This window comes from Hyperolius riggenbachi, chromosome 2 (assembly GCF_040937935.1).
Source record: "Hyperolius riggenbachi isolate aHypRig1 chromosome 2, aHypRig1.pri, whole genome shotgun sequence".
Classification (NCBI taxonomy): Eukaryota; Metazoa; Chordata; class Amphibia; order Anura; family Hyperoliidae; genus Hyperolius; species Hyperolius riggenbachi.
The window spans coordinates 217,775,485-217,797,739 of record NC_090647.1 but is presented as its reverse complement, the minus strand read 5'-3'; the positions used below and the strand labels follow the sequence as shown (position 1 = coordinate 217,797,739).

The 22,255-nt window shown below is 41.2% G+C and overlaps 1 protein-coding gene across 7 annotated transcripts in view; it reads left to right on the top strand.

The window, feature by feature from the left end:
* The window catches only part of GABRG3 (gamma-aminobutyric acid type A receptor subunit gamma3), a 554,105-nt gene that overhangs the window by 308,188 nt on the left and 223,662 nt on the right, over positions 1 to 22,255 (top strand). For all 7 annotated transcript variants that reach the window (XM_068268143.1, XM_068268144.1, XM_068268149.1 and 4 more), the window contains one exon: positions 17,104 to 17,324. In XM_068268143.1, coding sequence (XP_068124244.1) covers positions 17,104 to 17,324 — 221 coding nt within the window. The remainder of the gene's footprint in view (positions 1 to 17,103; positions 17,325 to 22,255) is intronic.

The following is a 22,255-nucleotide window of genomic DNA, read 5'->3' as shown; positions in this document are numbered from 1 at the left end:
ACAGACATAGTCGGTAACAGGCCAGGGTCATACATGTTAGATCAGATGGCTGCGGTACATTGGACTAGGCGGAATCGGAGTCGGTAACAGGCTAAGGTCATACACGTTCATTCAGAAAAATAACAAATGGCTTAACTAACGAATACATATATATTCGCAAATCTGCATATATATTTATCAAGAAACTAGCTAAAGCACAAGTAATAACAATTAACAAGACAAACAACAGACAGACAGACGGAATGCTTTGCCAATCTAGTCGCTACCCCAGCGATGGCAACATTCACACTGACATAGTCAAGACTAACAGGTAGGAGCATAACTAATGGCAACCGCTGCTTTAGTTACGTCCTCAAGAACAAGGCAAGAAGGAAAACTACCAGTCACCAACGTGGTGCTGGCAGAATCCAAGCTATCAGGATCAGAAGGACTTTACTGTATCCCTGTGGATACAGCAAACATCCAAGCAAGAAACAAGATTAAACAATGCAATATACAATTCACATGAATGACCCAGCAACAACTCAGGGAGTTGAATGCTATGTCGGGCGGAGTCTGAAATGGGAGGCAGACTTTTATGTCAACATCAGCCAATGGAGGCAGGCATGCACATTTCCATACAGCTGAATGGTAATTACTCAATCCTGAGCCAGCTTGATTGCAAGCTGCTAGCTGAAGGACTCTCATAACAAATACGTGCAATATTATGCAACAACATGCATGTAGGAAATCCAGGGCTATCTGGCTGCAGTTCAACTGCAGCAAGCAAAAGGAGGAGTCATGACAGCATCCTGAGCTGCTCTGAACTGCAGTGTGATTGCAAATGACAATGAGATTTATTGCGAATGTGCAACCAAATGCAAACAGATAAGTCAGAACTGCCTGGTTGCAGTTCCACTGCAACCGATAGAACATGCTACAGGAGAGATCCTGACAGTTGCTTTGAGACTATTTTAATGTTCAAAGTTGATTCAGTCATAATTCTCCTGTCTTGCTCAAATATACATCAATCAGATTTCAGCAGAATCCCGAAGGGAATACCAGCACTGCTAGGGTCATACTGCTTGGTGTAGTACAAAGTTACATGCCTTTCCAGTGCTCAATTTATAATGGCATAGGGGAATTACCTTTTTTGTGGTCATCATGGTTTGATCAACATTTTTGAGATAAAAAATTGACCGAGAAAGCTTTAGTTTTTAATACATCGTTAGATATGCTTTGCCTGAATTAAACATCCAATCTATTAAAACAACATAGAGTATGGAAGGCATTCATTTTAGTTTTCCTTTTTGTTATGTTTTCAGTGCAATAATAAACATGGTTAAATACACCTTTAAACATACACTGTGTATTTAGTTTAATGAATAAGTATACAGTCCCTACTGAAATGAATATTCATGCTGGTACTTTATTATTCTGGCTTAACATTTTTGCTAACGTTCTTCATGTCTTATTCATGCATTACATTGTGAATCACAAACATGAAATGTAAAGGCTTACAAATAAACAAAATAGCTTCACAATTACCAATGAATCAGAATTAGAATGTTTGTTAAGTATTCCCTTTTCAGTCAGTCCTGGATATTGCATCTCTGTTTAAAGGGATAAAAAGCTTCATGTGCCCAAACGCTTTTATCACCACTTGGTTTTCCATTAACGACATGGCTAAAACAGAAAAATGATGAGAAATTTGATTTAAATGGAACTGCTGCCATTTGCCTTATTATATTCCATAAAAAGGGCATTTTAGATGTTAAACTATGAACATTTTCAATAAGTAAATATTCACTTCAAAGTACCGTATGTGTGGGATAATATAGTAGTGTGTTCACCTAATACATTTCGAAATAATAACTATCATTACAATAGTTTGAATCTTTTTTTAGCATTTATTGAATGCTAAAAATACTGCCTTAAAATGTTATTGTATTTATGCTTAAATGTGAATTGTTCTGAGAATAGTGTTTGGTATTGTGGCTTACTTTTGCAACAAGTTCTTCAACTTTTATTGATTAACCACTTCCCGACCACCGTATAGACAATTGGTGGCCGGGAAGTGGACCCCGCAAGGACCGCCGTATTGACAAATGGCGGCGGTCCTTTTACGGGCATGGGCGGCGCGATCGCGTCATTCATGACGCGATCGGCCGCCAGGGACTGGCTCCGCCCACCTCGCGCTGTAACCCTCTGGCCGTTCGGAAGCGCTGGCGGGTTACTAGCACCCGGATCGCCGCATACAAAGTGTATAATACACTTTGTAATGTTTACAAAGTGTATTATACAGGCTTCCTCCTGCCCTGGTGGTCCCAATGTCCGAGGGACCACCAGGGCAGGCTGCAGCCACCCTATGTCGCACCCAAGCACACTGATTTCCCCTCCCTGCCCCAGATCGCCCACAGCACCCCTCAGATCCCCCCCTGCCCACCCCCCAGACCCCTGTTTGTACCCAATCACCCCCCTAATCACCCATCAATCACTCCCTGTCACTATCTGTCAACGCTATTTTTTTTTATCCCCTCCTGCCCCCTGCCCCCTCCTGATCACCCCCCACCCCTCAGATTCTCCACAGACCCCCCCCGCCCTCCCACCCCACCCCCTGTGTACTGTATTCATCTATCCCCCTGATCACCTGTCACTCACCCATCAATCACCCCCTGTCACTGCCACCCATCAATCAGCCCCTAACCTGCCCCTTGTGGGCAATCTGATCACCCACCCACACCAATAGATCGCCCGCAAAGCCGACGTCAGATCACCTCCCCAGCGCAGTGTTTACATCTGTTCTCTACCCTAAACACCCACTAATTACCCATCAATCACCCATCAATCACCCCCTATCACCACCTGTCACTGTTACCCATCAGATCAGGCCCTAATCTGCCCCTTGCAGGCACCCAATCACCCGCCTACACGCTCAGATTGCCCTCAGACCCCCCCCTTATCAATTCACCAGTGCAATATTTACATCTGTTCTTCCCTGTAATAACCCACTGATCACCTGTCAATCACCCATCAATCAGCCCCTGTCACTGCCACCCATCAATCACCCCCTGTCACTGCCACCCATCAATCAGCCCCTAACCTGCCCCTTGCGGGCAATCTGATCACCCACCCACACCAATAGATCGCCCGCAGATCCGACGTCAGATCAACTCCCAAGTGCAGTGTTTACATCTGTTCTCTACCCTAAACACCCACTAATTACCCATCAATCACCCCCTGTCACTGCTACCTATCAGATTAGACCCCTATCTGCCCCTAGGGCACTCAATCACCCGCCCACACTCTCAGAACGCCCTCAGACCCCAGCCCTGATCACCTCGCCAGTACATTGCTTGCATCTATTCCCCCCTCTAATCACACCTTGAGACACCCATCAATCACCTCCTGTCACCCCCTAGCACACCTACCCATCAGATCACCTCCCCAGTGCATTGATCTATTTTCCCCTCTAACCACCCCCTGAGACACCCATCAATCACCTCCTGTCACCCCCCTAGCACTCCTATTCATCAGATCAGGCCCAATACAACCTGTCATCTAAAAGGCCACCGTGCTTATGACCGGTTCCACAAAATTCGCCCCCTCATAGACCACCTGTCATCAAAATTTGCAGATGCTTATACCCCTGAACAGTCATTTTGAGACATTTGGTTTCCCGACTACTCACGGTTTTGGGCCCGTAAAATGCCAGGGCGGTATAGGAACCCCACAAAGTGACCCCATTTTAGAAAAAAGACACCCCAATGTATTCTGTTAGGTGTATGACGAGTTCATAGAAGATTTTATTTGTTGTCAAAAGTTAGCAGAATTTGATTTTTATTGTTTTTTTTCACAAAGTGTCATTTTTCACTAACTTGTGACAAAAAATAAAATCTTCTATGAACTCGCCATACACCTAACGGAATACCTTGGGGTGTCTTCTTTCTAAAATGGGGTCACTTGTGGGGTTCTTATACTGCTCTGGCATTTTAGGGGCCCTAAACTGTGAGGAGTAGTCTAGAAAACAAATGCCTCAAAATGACCTGTGAATAGGACGTTGGGCCCCTTAGTGCACCTAGGCTGCAAAAAAGTGTCACACATGTGGTACCGCCGTACTCAGGAAAAGTAGTATAATGTGTTTTGGGGTGTATTTTTACACATACCCATGCTGGGTGGGAGAAATCTCTCTGTAAATGGACAATTGTGTGTAAAAAAAATCAAACAATTGTCATTTACAGAGATATTTCTCCCACCCAGCATGGGTATGTGTAAAAATACACCCCAAAACACATTATACTACTTCTCCTGAGTACGGCGGTACCACATGTGTGGCACCTTTTTACACCCTAAGTACGCTAAGGGGCCCAAAGTCCAATGAGTACCTTTAGGATTTCACAGGTCATTTTGCGACATTTAGTTTCAAGACTACTCCTCACGGTTTAGGGCCCCTAAAATTCCAGGGCAGTATAGGAACCCAACAAATGACCCCATTCTAGAAAGAAGACACCCAAAGGTATTCTGTTAGGAGTATGGTGAGTTCATAGAAGATTTTATTTTTTGTCACAAGTTAGCGGAAAATGACACTTTGTGAAAAAAAAACAATTAAAATCAATTTCCACTAACTTGTGACAAAAAAATAAAATCTTCTATGAACTCACCATACTCCTAACGGAATACCTTGGGGTGTCTTCTTTCTAAAATGGGGTCATTAGTGGGGTTACTATACTGCCCTGGCATTTTAGGGGCCCTAAACCGTGAGGAGTAGTCTTGAAACAAAAATGACCTGTGAAATCCTAAAGGTACTCATTGGACTTTGGGCCCCTTAGCGCAGTTAGGGTGCAAAAAAGTGCCACACATGTGGTATCACCGTACTCAGGAGAAGTAGTATAATGTGCTTTGGGGTGTATTTTTACACATACCCATGCAGAGTGGGAGAAATATCTCTGTAAATGGAAAATTGTGTGTAAAAAAAAATCAAACAATTGTCATTTACAGAGATATTTCTCCCACCCAGCATGGGTATGTGTAAAAATACACCCCAAAACACATTATACTACTTCTCCTGAGTACGGCAATACCACATGTGTGGCACTTTTTTGCAGCCTAACTGCGCTAAGGGGCTCAAAGTCCAATGAGCACCTTTAGGATTTCACAGGTCATTTTGCGACATTTGGTTTCAAGACTACTCCTCACGGTTTAGGGCCCCTAAAATTCCAGGGCAGTATAGGAACCCAACAAATGACCCCATTCTAGAAAGAAGACACCCAAAGGTATTCTGTTAGGAGTATGGTGAGTTCATAGAAGATTTTATTTTTTGTCACAAGTTAGCGGAAAATGACACTTTGTGAAAAAAAACAATTAAAATCAATTTCCACTAACTTGTGACAAAAAAATAAAATCTTCTATGAACTCACCATACTCCTAACGGAATACCTTGGGGTGTCTTCTTTCTAAAATGGGGTCATTAGTGGGGTTACTATACTGCCCTGGCATTTTAGAGGCCCTAAACCGTGAGGAGTAGTCTTGAAACAAAAATGACCTGTGAAATCCTAAAGGTACTCATTGGACTTTGGGCCCCTTAGCGCAGTTAGGGTGCAAAAAAGTGCCACACATGTGGTATCACCGTACTCAGGAGAAGTAGTATAATGTGCTTTGGGGTGTATTTTTACACATACCCATGCTGAGTGGGAGAAATATCTCTGTAAATGGAAAATTGTGTGTAAAAAAAATCAAACAATTGTCATTTACAGAGATATTTCTCCCACCCAGCATGGGTATGTGTAAAAATACACCCCAAAACACATTATACTACTTCTCCTGAGTACGGCAATACCACATGTGTGGCACTTTTTTGCAGCCTAACTGCGCTAAGGGGCCCAAAGTCCAATGAGCACCTTTAGGCTTTACAGGGGTGCTTACAATTTAGCACCCCCCAAAATGTCAGGATAGTAAACACACCCCACAAATGGAAAGTAGACACTTCAAGGTATTCAGAGAGGGGCATGGAATTCTAGCCCCTCATGAAACATGACAGGGGGTCAGAAAAGTCAGAGATGCTGGAAAATGGGAAAATTCACTTTTTGCACCATAGTTTGTAAACGCTATAACTTTTACCCAAACCAATAAATATAGTCTGAATGGGTTTTTTTCTATCAAAAACATGTTTGTCCACATTCTTTGTGCTGCATGTATACATAAATTTTACTTTATTTGAAAAATGTCAGCACAGAAAGTTAAAAAAATCATTTTTTTTACAAAATTCATGTCTTTTTTGATGAATATAATAAAAAGTAAAAATCGCAGCAGCAATCAAATAGCACCAAAAGAAAGCTTTATTGGTGACAAGAAAAGGAGCCAAAATTCATTTAGGTGGTAGGTTGTATGAGCGAGCAATAAACCGTGAAAGCTGCAGTGGTCTGAATGGAAAAAAAGTGACTGGTCCTTAAAGAGAATCTGTATTGTTAAGATCACACAAAAGTAAACATACCAGTGCGTTAGGGGACATCTCCTATTACCCTCTGTCACAATTTCGCCGCTCCCCGCCGCATTAAAAGTGGTTAAAAACAGTTTTAAAAAGTTTGTTTGTAAACAAACAAAATGGCCACCAAAACAGGAAGTAGGTTGATGTACAGTATGTCCACACATAGAAAATACATCCATACACAAGCAGGCTGTATACAGCATTCCTTTTGAATCTCAAGAGATCATTTGTGTGTTTCTTTCCCCCTGCATCTCTCATGCACTGAAGTTTCAGGCTGCTCTTTTCTTCCTGCAAACAGCTTTGCCCTTGTCTGTAATTCCTCACTATGTGAAAGCCCAGCCAGCTCAGAGGACGATTTATCCAGCTTGTAAGAGATAAGAGAGAAGAGAGAAGCTGCTCTAATCCTAAATAACACACAGGCAGTGTGCATAGAGGGGCCTGGAAGGGGGGGTTCATAGCAGAACCACAACACTGAAGAACTTGGCAGCCTTCCAGACACAGGCTGACAAGTCTGACAAGAGATAGAGAAGTTGATTTATTACAGAGACTGTGATAGTACAAAGTGCTGCAGTAAGCCAGAACACATTAGAATAGCTTTTGGAACTTGTAGGATGATAAAAAACAGGATGCAATTTTTGTTACAGAGTCTCTTTAAGGGGGGTAAAGCCTACGGTCCTCAAGTGGTTAAAAGAGCAAACCCATCAGTTTGGCTCTAAAAGTTTCGAAGATTTTAACAAACATTTTTTTAAAACTAGTGACCTTAGCCCATTTAAAAACGGGCTAGGTCTGTCACTGTTCATCCGCCGCACGCCCGTGCACACACACTCGCCTGCCCCTCCTGGCCCCCCGCCACATCATGCCCCCAGCTCTCCTGTGTCTCTGCGTCCTTCCCTGCACATGCGCACAACAAAAACACACACACATGGACACGGGACACAGAGACAAAGGAGTTTTATTATAGAGGATTCCTTACCGTTTGTATGTTCATACTGTATTTAAAAGCAGTGTTTCTGCCAGTTTTGTTAACATTTAAGTAGTGCTGGTATGGAAAACTAGAGGTCTGCTAAATTCCCTTACAAATCTATATGTCCTAAAAGGTTTGAAGAGATCTCTTTGTTGATTATTAATGATAACAAATCTAGAGCCTTAAAAATAAACCTCCCAGAACAACCATTACAGTTTCTCAAAAATTCTTACACTTTTGGATGGGAAACAAGTAAGTGTATCTTGGAGTGTATCTAACAAACTCTGCTCATAGCAATTATGAGCTTTGAATGGGAGATTCTGTCAAGACCTAATCACCAAGTTTGTTAATTATTTGAATTCCGCATACGTACTACCTATACCAGCATACATAAGTGGGAAACCGACCTTGATACTGCCTTTGAACATGACGATTTGAATTGTATATAGGCAAAACACCTTCCCAAGTGCTATCAATTTCAATATGGTGGAAACAAATGTGAAAGTATAACAAAATGGTATATGGCTCCTTCCAAATTGCTAAATTTAGCCCACGCAAAAACATGCTTTAAAAAAAGCGGTCTACAGTGGGATGCGAAAGTTTGAGTTAATCATCAAAATTTTCCTGTATAATTAATTGTCAAAATTTTCTTGTATGAATCGTTGGTTGTTACGATAAAAAATGTCAGTTAAATATATCATATAGGAGACACACATAGTGATAATTGTGAAGTTAAATGAAGTTTATTGGATTTACAGAAAGTGTGCAATAATTGTTTAAACAAAATTAGGCAGGTGCATACATTTGGGCACCACAAAAAATAAATGAAATCAATATTTAGTAGATCCTCCTTTTGCAGAAATTATAGCCTCTAAACACTTCTTGTAGGTTCCAGTGAGAGTCTGGATTCTGGTTGAAGGTATTTTAGAACATTCCTCTTTACAAAACATCTCTAGTTCATTTAGGTTTGATGGCTTCCAAGCATGGACAGCTCTCTTTAACTCACACCACAGATTTTCAATTATATTCAGGTCTGGGGACTGAGATGGCCATTCCAGAACGTTGTACTTGTTCCTCTGCATGAATGCCTTAGTGGATTTTGAGCAGTCTTTAGGGTCATTGTCTTGTTGAAAGATCCAGCCCCAACACAGCTTCAGCTTTGTCACTGATTCCTGGACATTGGTCTCCAGAATCTGCTGATACTGAGTGGACAAGATTCCCAGTCCCTGCACTGGCCACACAGCCCCACAGCATAATGGAACACCACCATATTTTACTGTAAGTAGCAGGTGTCTTTCTTGGAATGCTGTGTTCTTTTTCCTCCATGCATAACACCACTTGTTATGCCCAAATAACTCAATTTTAGTTTCATCAGTCCATAGCACCTTTTTCCAAAAGGAAGCTGGCTTGTCCAAATGTGCTTTAGCAAACCTCAATCGGCTCTGTTTGTGCTATGGGCTGAGAAAAGGATTCCTCTGCATCACTCTCGCATACAGCATCTCCTGGTGTAAAGTGCACCAAATGGTTGAATGATACACAGTGATTCCATCTGCAGCAATATAATGTTGTAGGTCTTTGGTGCTGGTCTGTGTGTTGACTCTGACTGTTCTCCCCATTCGTCACTTCTGAGATGTTTCTTGGTATGCCACTCCAAGCCTTAACTTGAACTAAGCCTGTGGTCTTCCATTTCCTAAATATGTTCCTAACTATGGAAACAGAAAGCTGACATCTCTGAGATAGCTTCCTGTATCCTTCCCCTAAACCATGATGGTGAACAATCTTTGTCTTCAGGTCATTTGAGAATTGATTTTGAGACCACCATGTTGCTACTCTTCAGATAAAATTATAAGAGGAGGGAAAGGTACAATTCACCCCCTTAAAGTAGATCCGAGGTGAACTTTTACTCATTGCATAATTGTGTTCATTTCCTATTGTTATAGGGCATTCCTCAAGCCAAATACTTTTTTGTTTTTGTTTTAATACTCTAATTCCCTATAAACTAAATAAACCATGCCCACAGGTTTTCAGAGAGCCTTGGCAGTAGCAAGGGCTCATGGGAGCTCAGTCTGGGTAGGAGGAGGAGGAGGTGTTACTAGCCATTGATTTCAGAGGCAGAGGGGAGGAGGGGAGATTAGGTTTTTTTCACAGGCTTAGTGATAAAGATACAGATAAGCCTGCCTCTGTGTAATGTTTACAAACAACATGGCTGCTGTCATTGTATCACAGGAAGAAATAATCATTGTCTATTAACCACTTCCCAACTGAGGGGTTTTACCCCCTGACCACCAGAGCAATTTTCACCTTTCAGCGCTCCTTCCATTCATTCGTCTATAACTTTATCATTACTTATCGCAATGAAATGAACTATATCTTGTTTTTTTTGACACCAATTAGGCTTTCTTTAGGTGGGACATTATGCCAAGAATTATTTTATTCTAAATGTGTTTTAATGGGAAAATAGGAAAAAACGTGGGAAAAAAATTATTGTTTTTCAGTTTTTGGCCTTTATAGTTTTTAAATAATGCATGCTACTGTAATTAAAACGCATGAAATGTATTTGCCCTTTTGTCCCGGTTATAAAACCATTTAAATTATGTCCCTATCACAATGTTTGGCGCCAATATTTTAATTGGAAATAAAGGTGCATTTTTTTCAGTTTTGCGTCCATCCCTAATTACAAGCCCATAGTTTATAAAGTAACAGTGTTATACCCTCTTGACATAAATATTTAAAAAGTTCAGTCCCTAAGGTAACTATTTATGTATTTTTTTTTTAATTGTAATTTTTTTTTTTAAATTATAAGAAAAAAAAATTGGGCAGTGTGGGAGGTAAAGGGTTAATTTTGTGTGTTAAACTAGTTTATTTCTATGTAAAAAATGCTTTGGATGTAGTTTTACTATTTGGCCACAAGATGGCCACAGTAACATTTTGTTTATTCGACCTGCAAGCGTCCGGAAGGACGCTTGCAGGAATTAGAAAGAGGCTGAGAACTTTTTTTTTCCCACAATGGTCGCGCTGCTCAGCCGAGCGGCAGCGGATCATTGCGGGGCTGAGATCAACGAACAGGAATGGATTTTCCCGTTTATTGATCTGCAGGCGAGCAGGCGGCGGCGTGTTTACTAGCGGCGGGCGGCGTGTTTTCGAGCGGGAGCGCGGACAGCGGCGGGAGCGCGGAAAGTACGTATTTCTCCGTCCCTGGGGGTTAAAGGATGGAAAAAGGGACGGAGAAATACGTACGTGCGGGGGTAAAGTGGTTAAAGCTGTTTGCAGCTATATTTGCTGTGTAAACTATCTAAACTTTAGATAAGATATATAGACAAGTTACTTGCTACAGTTATTTTTACATCTCAGATCCGCTTTAAATACTCTTTCTCATAACTGGATTCACCTTTGAATGTAGGTCAGGGGTCACTGAGCTTACAGAGCCAATTTGAGTTCCAATAATAAGTTCTAAAGGTTTTGGAATCAATAAAATGACAAATGTATGCAGCTGCCTAATTTTATTTAAACAATTATTGCGCACTTTCTGTAAACGCAATAAACTTCATTTCAGTGTCTCCTATATGATACATTTAACTGACATTTTTTACTGTAACAACCAACGATTTATACAGGAAAATCATGATGATTAACAAGGTTGCCCAAACTTTCGCATCCCACTGTAAGTGGCAGCAAGAGAAAGCAGTAGAAGAATCAAGTCATGCTATAATATTAACATAATCTCTCTATAGTGACTAAATAATTTTGATAATGCTTTTTCACCTACTTTTTAGTACTTTTTTAGTTGAAAAGTGCTTGAAAGTTATTTTAAATTGAAGATGAAAAATTATCTCCAGGGAGAAATCTTAGAAGAAAAAGTGAATTGCATATGGGCCCTGGTGTGATCAGTGCTGGCGCAACACTATCCAACATGTCAGTGTCTTAAACAAGCGCTTCTCATTTTACACTGGATGCTGGTCAGTTTATTATTTTGTGCCATCTTGATTAGTTTATCTGAAGTATACATCAGAAATGGCGCTTCAGTTTTAGAAATGTCCTATGTAGCAGTTCTGGGTATTTACCATCGCCAAACCTCACTCTGGTGTGCTCTCACCGGACAAAGCGACCCCAAAAGGTATAAATGCGCTACTGTTAATCCTGAGATTATCTGATCATATATGGGTCTCAGTGGGATCATTGTGAAACTTTAATTTCGGCATTGCATGTAAAAGAAATGAGGCTAAAATGGTGCATTACCCCACAGATAAATTTATTCCATAAAAATAAATGCACTCAACTTATCATAAAGAATGCTCAGTTAAATGAATTCAAATATGTGTCTTGCAAAGGAAAAATGTCTTGCCATAATGGAATGAACCACTAGTGTTCATTCCTCTCCTGCACTTGTTCACATAGACCAAGCACATGTTTTGTTTAGTTAAGCTAAGTGATAGTCTAACTACTGCCTCCCTTTTCTTATTAATGAGAGGACATGATTATGTCAGGGGTTGCCTTAAGGTGTGTGGGGGTGAAGCAGTTATATGCATGGAGTTGTGGTAACTGACAGTGTTTATCGGAGGGAAGGGTTGCAATGCCCAGCGGCAGGATGTAGTAAGAATTGATGCAGGAAGGAGAATTGCAGCCCATTCAGAAGTAGGTAATGTTGAAATTAAGAATTCTCACCAGTTAGTATTAGGGGGAATTTGGGAGATGAAACCATTCTCTTTTCACAAAAACATATAACATTTGAACATTTTGATTTCAAAGCAATTAGTTGGTCCATCCATGACTGGAGATGGGCGTTAATGTTAGAAACAGTGTACCATGCAATGGGTTTGTGTGGGAGACTTTTCAGTATCAGAATAATGTCTATTGCAAGACATTGCCTGTGGCTATGAAACTATCCAGTCAGAGGGACTTGTCAGTGAGGCTGTTCCCCCACTTAATGAGAAAACTCTATTTGAGGGATCTGTGTAATCCCACAGAGAAGCTCCCACTGCTATGTTTGTACATTGAACAGTGAAGCTCCATTTTTTTTATAGGAAATCTCTTAATGCCCACTTTAAAAGTAAACTGTTTAAATGTAATATTCTGTTACACTAGAAAATTGCTTTGATCATTATACTATGGATGATCTTGCTGAAGTACTGCTTGTATTTGACAACAGTAAAGTAGAATGTGACTGGGCATTCGTGTTTAGTGATACAACTCCATCAGTGCATGACTTAATCTTTGCTAGAAGGAAAGAAGCCGCTACCAAGATAACATTTTAAACAGCATTCAAATATACATAAAAGCTTCACTTTGTCACATTTTTGTAGTTTAGTCAGCTGTATAGTGAGATAAATTAGCCTCTTTTAATTTTGCTGACAATTTGACGCACAGTGAGTAATCAGAAACTGCTATTTCATAGCAAGAAAATGAGAGAATAAATATTGTTCTTTTTATTAAAATGTTTGGCAAGAAAAAATGGGAATTGATATTAAAATTTATGAGATCCATGATCACTTGCATTTGAAAAGATATAGACTACAAAGCATAAATTATCCTCTCTCTTTTCCGATTTATATGCACATTTTTCTAGTTAAATAATACCTGCTGTACAAATGGGATATGACATTGTAAGGAATATGTAACAATGATGTCTCAGAGGTGTCTCATGAATAATCCATAAAAATAAAGTTTAACTGTACAATAAAACTTCAATGAAAAGTCTCATTAGTTAAATAGCATTCATATGCTAATGAAACACATCTTGAAAACAGAAATGATGGTAAAACTCAATGATTGTGGCAATGTTATTTTCTTTCCACTATGGTAATTAGTAATTGCTATTGAAAAATACCCCTGACATGAGATGCTCATTAGGATTTCACAGAATTGAAATTTCCACTTTTTCGATTGGAAATCGGATTTCGCCAGAAATGCCTCATTACCACAACGCAGTAATTTCAGACCAATCACAGATCTCAGAAGCATTGGACAGATCAGATAATGCAGAAACAACTCGGAAGTATTACGTAAGGAGTTAGAGAATGCAAAAAATGACTAAAAAAGGTCCTCCTCAGAAATAACTTGGAAATGGGATTTCAGCAGAAATACTGCATTACAGCAACTCGGTAATTTTAGACCAATGACAGAACTGGACCAATCAGAGAATGCCGAAAGAACTATTTGGCTAGTCAAAGAATGCAAAAAATAACCTCCAAAATGGTTTCTTAGAAATCAGAACTTCAAAATCAATTGGAAATCTGCGGAATCAGTAATTTGCATTGGTGGAAATCAGATTGGCATTTCCGACTATCTCTACTGACACATGCCTTACAGCAAACACTGTCAGTTTTCTTCAGTTCAGAAGTTAGTAATTGGACTGTTTTTGAGGTTGAGGACATTTAGTTTGGTGCACCCTATCACATTTTATTGAAATAAGATGATTTGTTTTGTTGCCTAATAACTATTATCAACAGGCTCCATGGGAAGGGGGCATGCCAAAGCAAGACAGTGAGCAAAAACCAAATCCAAAGGATGACTAAAGTTTAGAATCAGTTAGGGTTACCATAGTAGCCAAGGTAAGGAGAATTGCACAATTATTGGGTGGTGTCTTGTGTCACTCACTATTCTGTCATCAACTGCTGAAGACATTCAGTCATTTCAGACCCCACTCTCCAGTACAAAACTTTTTTAATCAATATGGCTAATGGGGCAGCTGCTGGTAAATACATTTTAGCATTTGTAATTTCAAAATGCAAATTTACACTGCTCAACAACATGTGTCCTTCCAGAAATTTTTAGCTTAAATTCTGGGCTTCATTAGGCCTTAAAATCTGATGGCGAAGGTATTTCAGTATAGCAAAGTCTGGCTAACAATCTGTAAAGCCTTAAATTTTAAAAGAACAACATTTTTAAAAACATCCATGAGGACTCTTTCAAAAATTGTAAAAAATACAATCACAATGTAATTGTAAACTTGACTGTAATTTTAGCTTTTGATTTCTGTGTGTTCTGCCATTTTCTGTAAATTGGCCTCAATCACAAAGCAGAAAACAATGCAACTTTTGGAAAAATCAGAATGCATTTGGGGTGGATTTGTTCTTGAAATTCCCATTAAAAAGTTGCTGGCACTGAAATTAGCAAACTGCCAGTGTTTTGAAAATTAGATTGGAACACACTTGGGGCTTGTGTGATAACTGCTAGAACAGCAGTTATCACGCGAGCCACCGTGCACAAAGCTTTGCGCGCGAACTGCATTACTTTGCGTGATAAGCAAAGGTTTGCGCACAATCACCGGCGGTTTTCATGTGAAAAAAAGCAAAGCTTTGCACGTGGCGGCTCGCGTGATAACTGCTGTGATAGCAGTTATCACACAATAGGGAATCAAGCCCTTGGTGTGAAAGTGGCCTAAAGGCAGTTATGCTTTGCTTCCAAAATGGATCTCTCTCCACTTCTTTCTGGCATGGACTGACTGAGTAAGGTATTCCTGAAGTCCAGTGTATTATCCCGTAATTGCTCCTGCTTTATAATAATAAAAATAATAATAAGAAGAAACATATTTTTCTCCCTGGGGACTCAAAGTGCTCTGACCCTGTATTCTGCAGTCTCAAAGACTCGGGAAAAGAGGTGGGTTCTTCTATGAGTTCCATAGAGTAGGGCCTGCATAGGAAAAGGCCTGAGCACTAAATGTTTTTAACTGGATCCTAGGAATAATCAAATGTGTCTTATTGGCAGAATGGAGGATATGTGGAGGGGCATATAGTTCCAATAGATATGCTATGTATTTGGGTCCCATGTGGTTTAGAGCCTTGCAGGTGGAACTTAAAATAGATTCTCCATTTTTCTGGCAATCAGTGAAGAGTTTTCAGTATTGGGGCGATATGTGAGCCATGAGGTGCATTGGCTAGGAGTCTGGCCGCTGGATTCTGTACTAGTTGTAAGGGGTGCAGAACTTTACCTGGGGATCCGATGAATAGGGCTTTGCAGTAGTCCAGGCGGCAGGATACAAATGCATTAATTAGATTAGGTAGGTCTCTTCAGCTGGGTTAAGGTGTTCAATTCTCACTATATTTCTCAGATGGAAAATGGGGGTTTGAGGACTTCTAATAACTGCTTTCCATCCAGGATCACCCCCAGGTTTTTATACTGCATGGCGTTTCCCCCAATTGCTAGTTTGAAGTGGGGAGAATTTTGGACTTTATCCTTGTGTGGACTTCCTACCACGAAAACCTCTTTATTTTTTGTTACAGTTCAGCCTCAACTTGCTGGTGTTCATCCAGTTTTGTAATTCCACTTGATGGATGCTGATGGGTCTTGTGTGCCAGGCTTGAAGGACAGATACAGTTGTGTGCCGTGTGTGTACCAGCACATGGTTATAATGAGAACATGACACACAAAAGGCTTCAGCAAATAATGCCTGTATCAGGAGCAAGCAGAGTTACAACCACAAGTTTTGAGTGGAGCCCTTCCTCAGGTGTTCATTTACAGCTGCTGGTGTTGTAAGGTGAAGAAAAAGGTTATTTGAGGAAGTTTTCTTTCTCAAAGCTTGTGAGTAGAATGTTAATTTAGAGCATGCTGAAATAAAGAAATGACCACCTAGGTTTTACAAAGTTTGAAAAATTATGTTCCTCTTTATTCAACCAATTATATAATGTGCAATACATGATATTTCAGAAATTACAGCTAGGAAAGACTATTATTGAGAGAACACAGTAATCTATGACAACCAATCACATTTCAAACACATTTTGTCAAACGTCTTAATAGATTTCTTCTGATTGGTTGCTATGGGTACCACACTTTGTACATTGCAATTATTGCTCACACTGCCTCATTAAGCAAGCCTGTTGAAATGCAAATAAATTCATAAAATCAAACAAATAACTTTTATACTCCTAGTCATCCATTATTTGAAGCCAAACACTAGCATATTTATACAGCATTGTATTTCATAAAATATTGTTTAATTTCAGAAAATATAAAATAGCTAAATCTTTTATAACTGTGTTCTTATTTGATGCTAGGAATTATTTAAAAACAAATGATGTTTTAGCAGATGTTTTAGCTTTCTCTGAAATGTACTGTTTGATCAATATTAGTTTTTGAGTATAGCAGTAGACAAGAAGGGGGAGGGATTTGATATTGCAAAATAGATATAAAAGAACAGTAAGATTGGCATACATCCGTTTGTATCATTGGACGAGGACTGTGCTCATTTACTCTTGGCAATATACCAGTAAATTATTAAATTTTTTTCATTGTATTATTAATTAATTTTATGGAAGACTAAAAGACAAGATTGAATATTCAGTACATTGAAAGGGAAAATAATGGAGAGTGGGAAATTAATAAGGTCTTGAATCAATGTCAACTAAAACAATGTGTGATTTTAATTTGGTGTCCTGATTCCTCCTCATTTTGTGTTTTTGCAGACTCACTATTATATTATAAATATATTTGTTTCTGTTTTTTAAGCCACTTATTGGAGGACCTGCTCCATCTTCTCCATTTTTACCCCAGTTCTACTCCAGTTTTCCTTGCACTGGTTTTCATAAATCCTCTCCATATGTGCCATTGTAGTAATAATCTTGATATTTACTTTTTTACTGTAGACTTTCAACTTACATAATGTTATCTACATGTATAATAATAAAGGATGCAGAAAAGTATTATGTAATCTATACCAGGTGTTTCTTGTCTTTTACAGGAATACCAAATAGACATATTTTTTGCCCAAACATGGACTGACAATCGACTCAGGTTTAATAGCACCATGAAGATTTTAACTTTAAACAGTAATATGGTTGGATTAATTTGGATTCCAGATACCATCTTTCGGAATTCAAAAACTGCTGAAGCTCATTGGATTACAACTCCTAATCAACTCCTTAGAATATGGAATGATGGCAAAATTTTGTATACTTTAAGGTAAGTATATGTTCCTTGCTGATACTAACTCTTTGTTTAAAAACCCTTGACCAGCGCTGCACAAAAGGTAATACAAGATTTAAAATTTGCTGGGAGGCAGGCTTGGACTTACCTCCGGAAAGCAGACACAAAATACTGTCTGAATTAAACAAATACATTTAAACAAACAGTAGCTCATCAGTAGCATGAACAGCGCCTCTGTGAGAGGCGCTATTTGTGCTACTGACAAGCTACTGTTTGTCCCATATCTTATTGCCTGATGAAGCGGGCTGTGCCTGCGAAACGCGTTGCATCTTTTGGGGTACCAATAATAAATGTATTTGTTTAATTCAGACAGAATTTTGAGTCTACTTTCTGGAGGTAAGTCCACCACTGCCTCCCAGCAAATTTTAAAACTTTTATTACCTTTTATTCTGCTGGCGCCTCTGTTCTCTTACGATAATATTGTCTTTAGTGGTCCAACTGATTTGGGGAGTGCTCTCCACATAATTGCCACGTCCAGTCAGTTGGACGGGAAATTGCATAGTGTGTACCCAGCATGATGTCCTACCATATTATTATACTGTATTGTGCATGGCTGAGGAAGACCTTTCAGGAATCCCCACCTTGAAAACCCTGGGTTTGCCCCTGAAGAGTACATCCCAATGATCAATAACTGTTTAAAATAACATTTCAGCATTCTTCAATTGAAAAGTATCAAAAGTAGGTGAAAAAGTACTGTCAAAATAATTCTGAGTATTTTATTGGTTGCTGGTAGCTTCAAATGCATTTTATTGATGAGGTGTGAAAATATCAATTTAATTGAATAAGAGCCACAGAACCTTAACCAATTAACTTTTTCTCAAAAGTTTTCTCCTAGTCATTACGGCCCAAAAAACTATAATTTTAACCCAAACCTTTAGCTGGCACTATACCCTTGATGGAAATAAAGTTTCACATTTGTGCAAACTTCCACTTATTGGGGTATTCTTTCACCTGCTCTAATCTGGAGTTTGTCCAGTGGGGTAGCTGGTACCGCTGAGCCATTCAGGAGAAGCAAAATTCTAGTATCTTTATCTAAGTTATTAATTGAGAACCAGCTATGGGTCTGACCTGGTAAAAGCTCAGGGTTTTCTCGTAGCCTCATTATCAGTGTTTCAGACTATTTAGCCTTTTTCTACATTATGTAGGTCTTGTAAGGCCTGTAAAGCCAGTTTGATGAAGGGGTGATTTGTCTCAATAACTAAAGGTGGCCATACATTAGCCTACCAACCAACCAATCGACCATCCAATTCGATTACTAAAATCGAATTGGATGATAATTGGTGCTGTCAGGAGCATGCCTGACCATCAAAGTAATCAATTTCAGGACAGAAATTGGCCGCACGGTCAATCGCGCATGCTGCAAAATGTCGGGCCAAACTTGGTTGGTCGGGTGTGCGGCAGTACGGCGGCCGATTTGCGAACGAGCAACAAAACCCCCGGCACTGCAGCTGCAATGTATAAATGTATGCAGTGTGTTAATTTATACATTATCTGTCCAGTGTCGGCCTGCATGCGGTTTCCGTCCATCTCGCTGGGTTCCACATACACGCCAGCGGCGCATAGCGTCTGACGACAGGCCACCGGCATGTATGCGGCTGTTACGACGAGATGGATGGACATTATGCGGAAGCTGCTGCAGGACAGGTAATGTATAAATGCACAAACTACATACATTTATACATTGCGGCGGCAGTGGCAGGCTCAGCCAATTCCCTGATGATTTCTGTCTGAAATCAGATAGGAATCGGCCTGTAGAGTATGGGCAAAATCAACCAAGAGGCAAATTTATATCTAATCAGATTTGATTAGAGATAAATTTGTCTCTTGGTCGAATTTGCCCATAATCTTCTGGTGTATGGCCACCTTAAAAGTCTGCAGATTTGCCAGTGTACATGAATAGTCTAAATCAGAGTTTCCATTGCCAGATTGAATAAGATAGGTGACAATGGAAACCCTTGGTGGACCAAGTTTGAAATCTTGAAGTCTCTTGCCAACTGACCATTGACATTAATACAAGCTGACTGATTCACATACAGATTCCTAATTCTATCTTTAAACCTAGACTCCAGTTTAAAACTAGTAATTGAAGCAAAAAGAAAATCTCTGGACAGCCTGTCAAAGACCTTCTCAGCATCAATAGCTATGAGTATGGTGGGAACTTTTCTCTCTGTACAGGAACAATGAAAGATATTGACCACAGCTAGGTTGTCACTGATCTGCCAACCTTAGATTAGGTTGCCAGATCAGTGACAACCTAGCTGTGGTCAGCTACCAACCTAGCTTCTATTGGGGGACCAGAAGTGTAGGCAGAAGTGCCACCCATCGATTGCATAAGATCTTTGCATAAATCTTAATATCATAATTAATAAGTGAGATAGGACGATAAATTGTGCAATCTTTGGAGTATTTGCCTTCTTCTGGGATTAGTGTGATAGTGACTTTATTTGAGAGTGGCAAAAACATACCTGCATCTTGTAAAGAATTAACCATGATACAGAAAGGGGTTAACAGTTCTGCCACACATAAATTGTAGAAATAAGTAATGAACCCGTCTGGACAGGACTCTTGCCAGTATGTAAGTCAGCCACAACCCTCACACAACCCTCCTGCTCCAATATTGGAGCACTTAGTTCATCTCTTTCTTCCTCACTCAAGAATGGAACTGGGGCATTATTTTTGGAGGCTCCAAGTTAAATAGGTCCTGGTAAAAATCAGAGAAGACGTCCCCTTTGTCTTTGGTTCCTGAGACTAGATTACCATGTTGGTTGTATATGGACTCAATGAATTGCTTACTTCTTACTTCTTCTGAAAAATGTTAGCTAGGAATTTACCCGAACGGTTAGTGTTAACCAAGTGACCTCTTATATTCTTCCAAGGTAGTTTTTTACGGTTGTAATTTAGTAAAGTAATCTCTTGCAACAATAAGTTCGGACTGAGTGATTAGTGATTAGTGTAGAGGAGTGTTTTTTTATGCTCTTCTTGAGCCATCTTTAACTTTAACAAGTTCTCAAGTACAAGCCATTTTTCTTTATGTAATCTGCTACTAGAGTTGGGCTGAACGGTTCGCCTGCGAACGGTTCCATGCGAACTTCAGTGGTTCGCGTTTGCGTCCCGCAGGCGAACCTTTGCGGAAGTCCGGTTCGCCCCATAATGCACATGGAGGGTCAACTTTGACCCTCTACATCACAGTCAGCAGGCCCAGTGTAGCCAATTAGGCTACACTAGCCCCTGGAGCCCCACCCCCCCTTATATAAGGCAGGCAGCGGCGGCCATTACGGTCACTCGTGTGCTGCCTGCGTTAGTGAGAGTAGGGCGAGCTGCTGCAGACTGTCTCTCAGGGAAAGATTAGTTAGGCTTAACTTGTTCCTGTCTGGCTGCATACCTGTGCTGTGAACCCACCACTGCATACCTGTTCAGTGAACCCACCACTGCATACCACTGCATACCTGTGCTGTGAACCCACCACTGCATACCTGTGCTGTGAACCCACCACTGCATACCTGTTCAGTGAACCCACCACTGCATACCTGTGCTGTGAACTAGTGTTGGGCGAACAGTGTTCGCCACTGTTCGGGGTTCTGCAGAACATCACCCTGTTCGGGTGATGTTCGCGTTCGGCCGAACACCTGGTGGTGTTCGGCCTTTTAAGTTCCTGTTCGCCCCGAACTTCTAATGGCCGCCGAACAGGGCCGAACAGGGCCCCTGTTCGGCCGAACAGGGCCCTGTTCGGCCGAATACTGCCCCCCTATGGGGTCGCAGGCATAAGGGGGGAGCATGCCCCGATCGCGGGGGGGGGGGTCGGAAATTCCCCCCACCCCCTCCGCTAGCGCTCCCCCCTCTGCCCGCTTCCCCATTCAAAAGTTTAAGCAAAGTACCTGTAGTGGATGGCCTGGCAGTGGGCGGCACTGTGGAGTGAGGAGGAGGAGTCCGGAGAGTGACAAGTTGAGGGAGGCCGGGCAGCGGGCGTGAGGTCAGAGAAAGGGCGGAAGTACCACAAGGGTACTTCCGCTGAACCGCCCGCTGCCCGGCCTCCCTCAACTCGTCACTCTCCGGACTCCTCCTCCTCACTCCACAGTGCCGCCCACTGCCAGGCCATCCACTACAGGTACTTTGCTTAAACTTTTGAATGGGGAAGCGGGCAGAGGGGGGAGCGCTAGCGGAGGGGGTGGGGGGAATTTCCGACCCCCCCCCCGCGATCGGGGCATGCTCCCCCCTTATGCCTGCGACCCCATATGGCCCCCAAAAGCTGGATGTTCGGAAAGTTCGGGGTTCGGCCCGAACATGCCGAACATCTCGGCCATGTTCGGCGAACTTTCCCGAACCTGAACATCCAGGTGTTCGCCCATCACTACTGTGAACCCACCACTGCATACCTGTTCAGTGAACCTGCCACTGCATACCTGTTCTGTTCAGTGGACCCGCCACTGTATACCTGTTCATTGAACCCACCACTGCATACCTGTGCTGTGAACCCACCACTGCATACCTGTTCTGTGAACCCACCACTGCATACCTGTTCTGTGAACCCACCACTGCATACCTGTTCAGTGAACCTGCCACTGCATACCTGTTCTGTTCAGTGGACCCGCCACTGTATACCTGTTCATTGAACCCACCACTGCATACCTGTGCTGTGAACCCACCACTGCATACCTGTTCTGTGAACCCACCACTGCATACCTGTTCAGTGAACCTGCCACTGCATACCTTTTCTGTTCAGTGGACCCGCCACTGTATACCTGTTCATTGAACCCACCACTGCATACCTGTGCTGTGAACCCACCACTGCATACCTGTTCTGTGAACCCACCACTGCATACCTGTTCAGTGAACCTGCCACTGCATACCTGTTCTGTTCAGTGGACCCGCCACTGTATACCTGTTCATTGAACCCACCACTGCATACC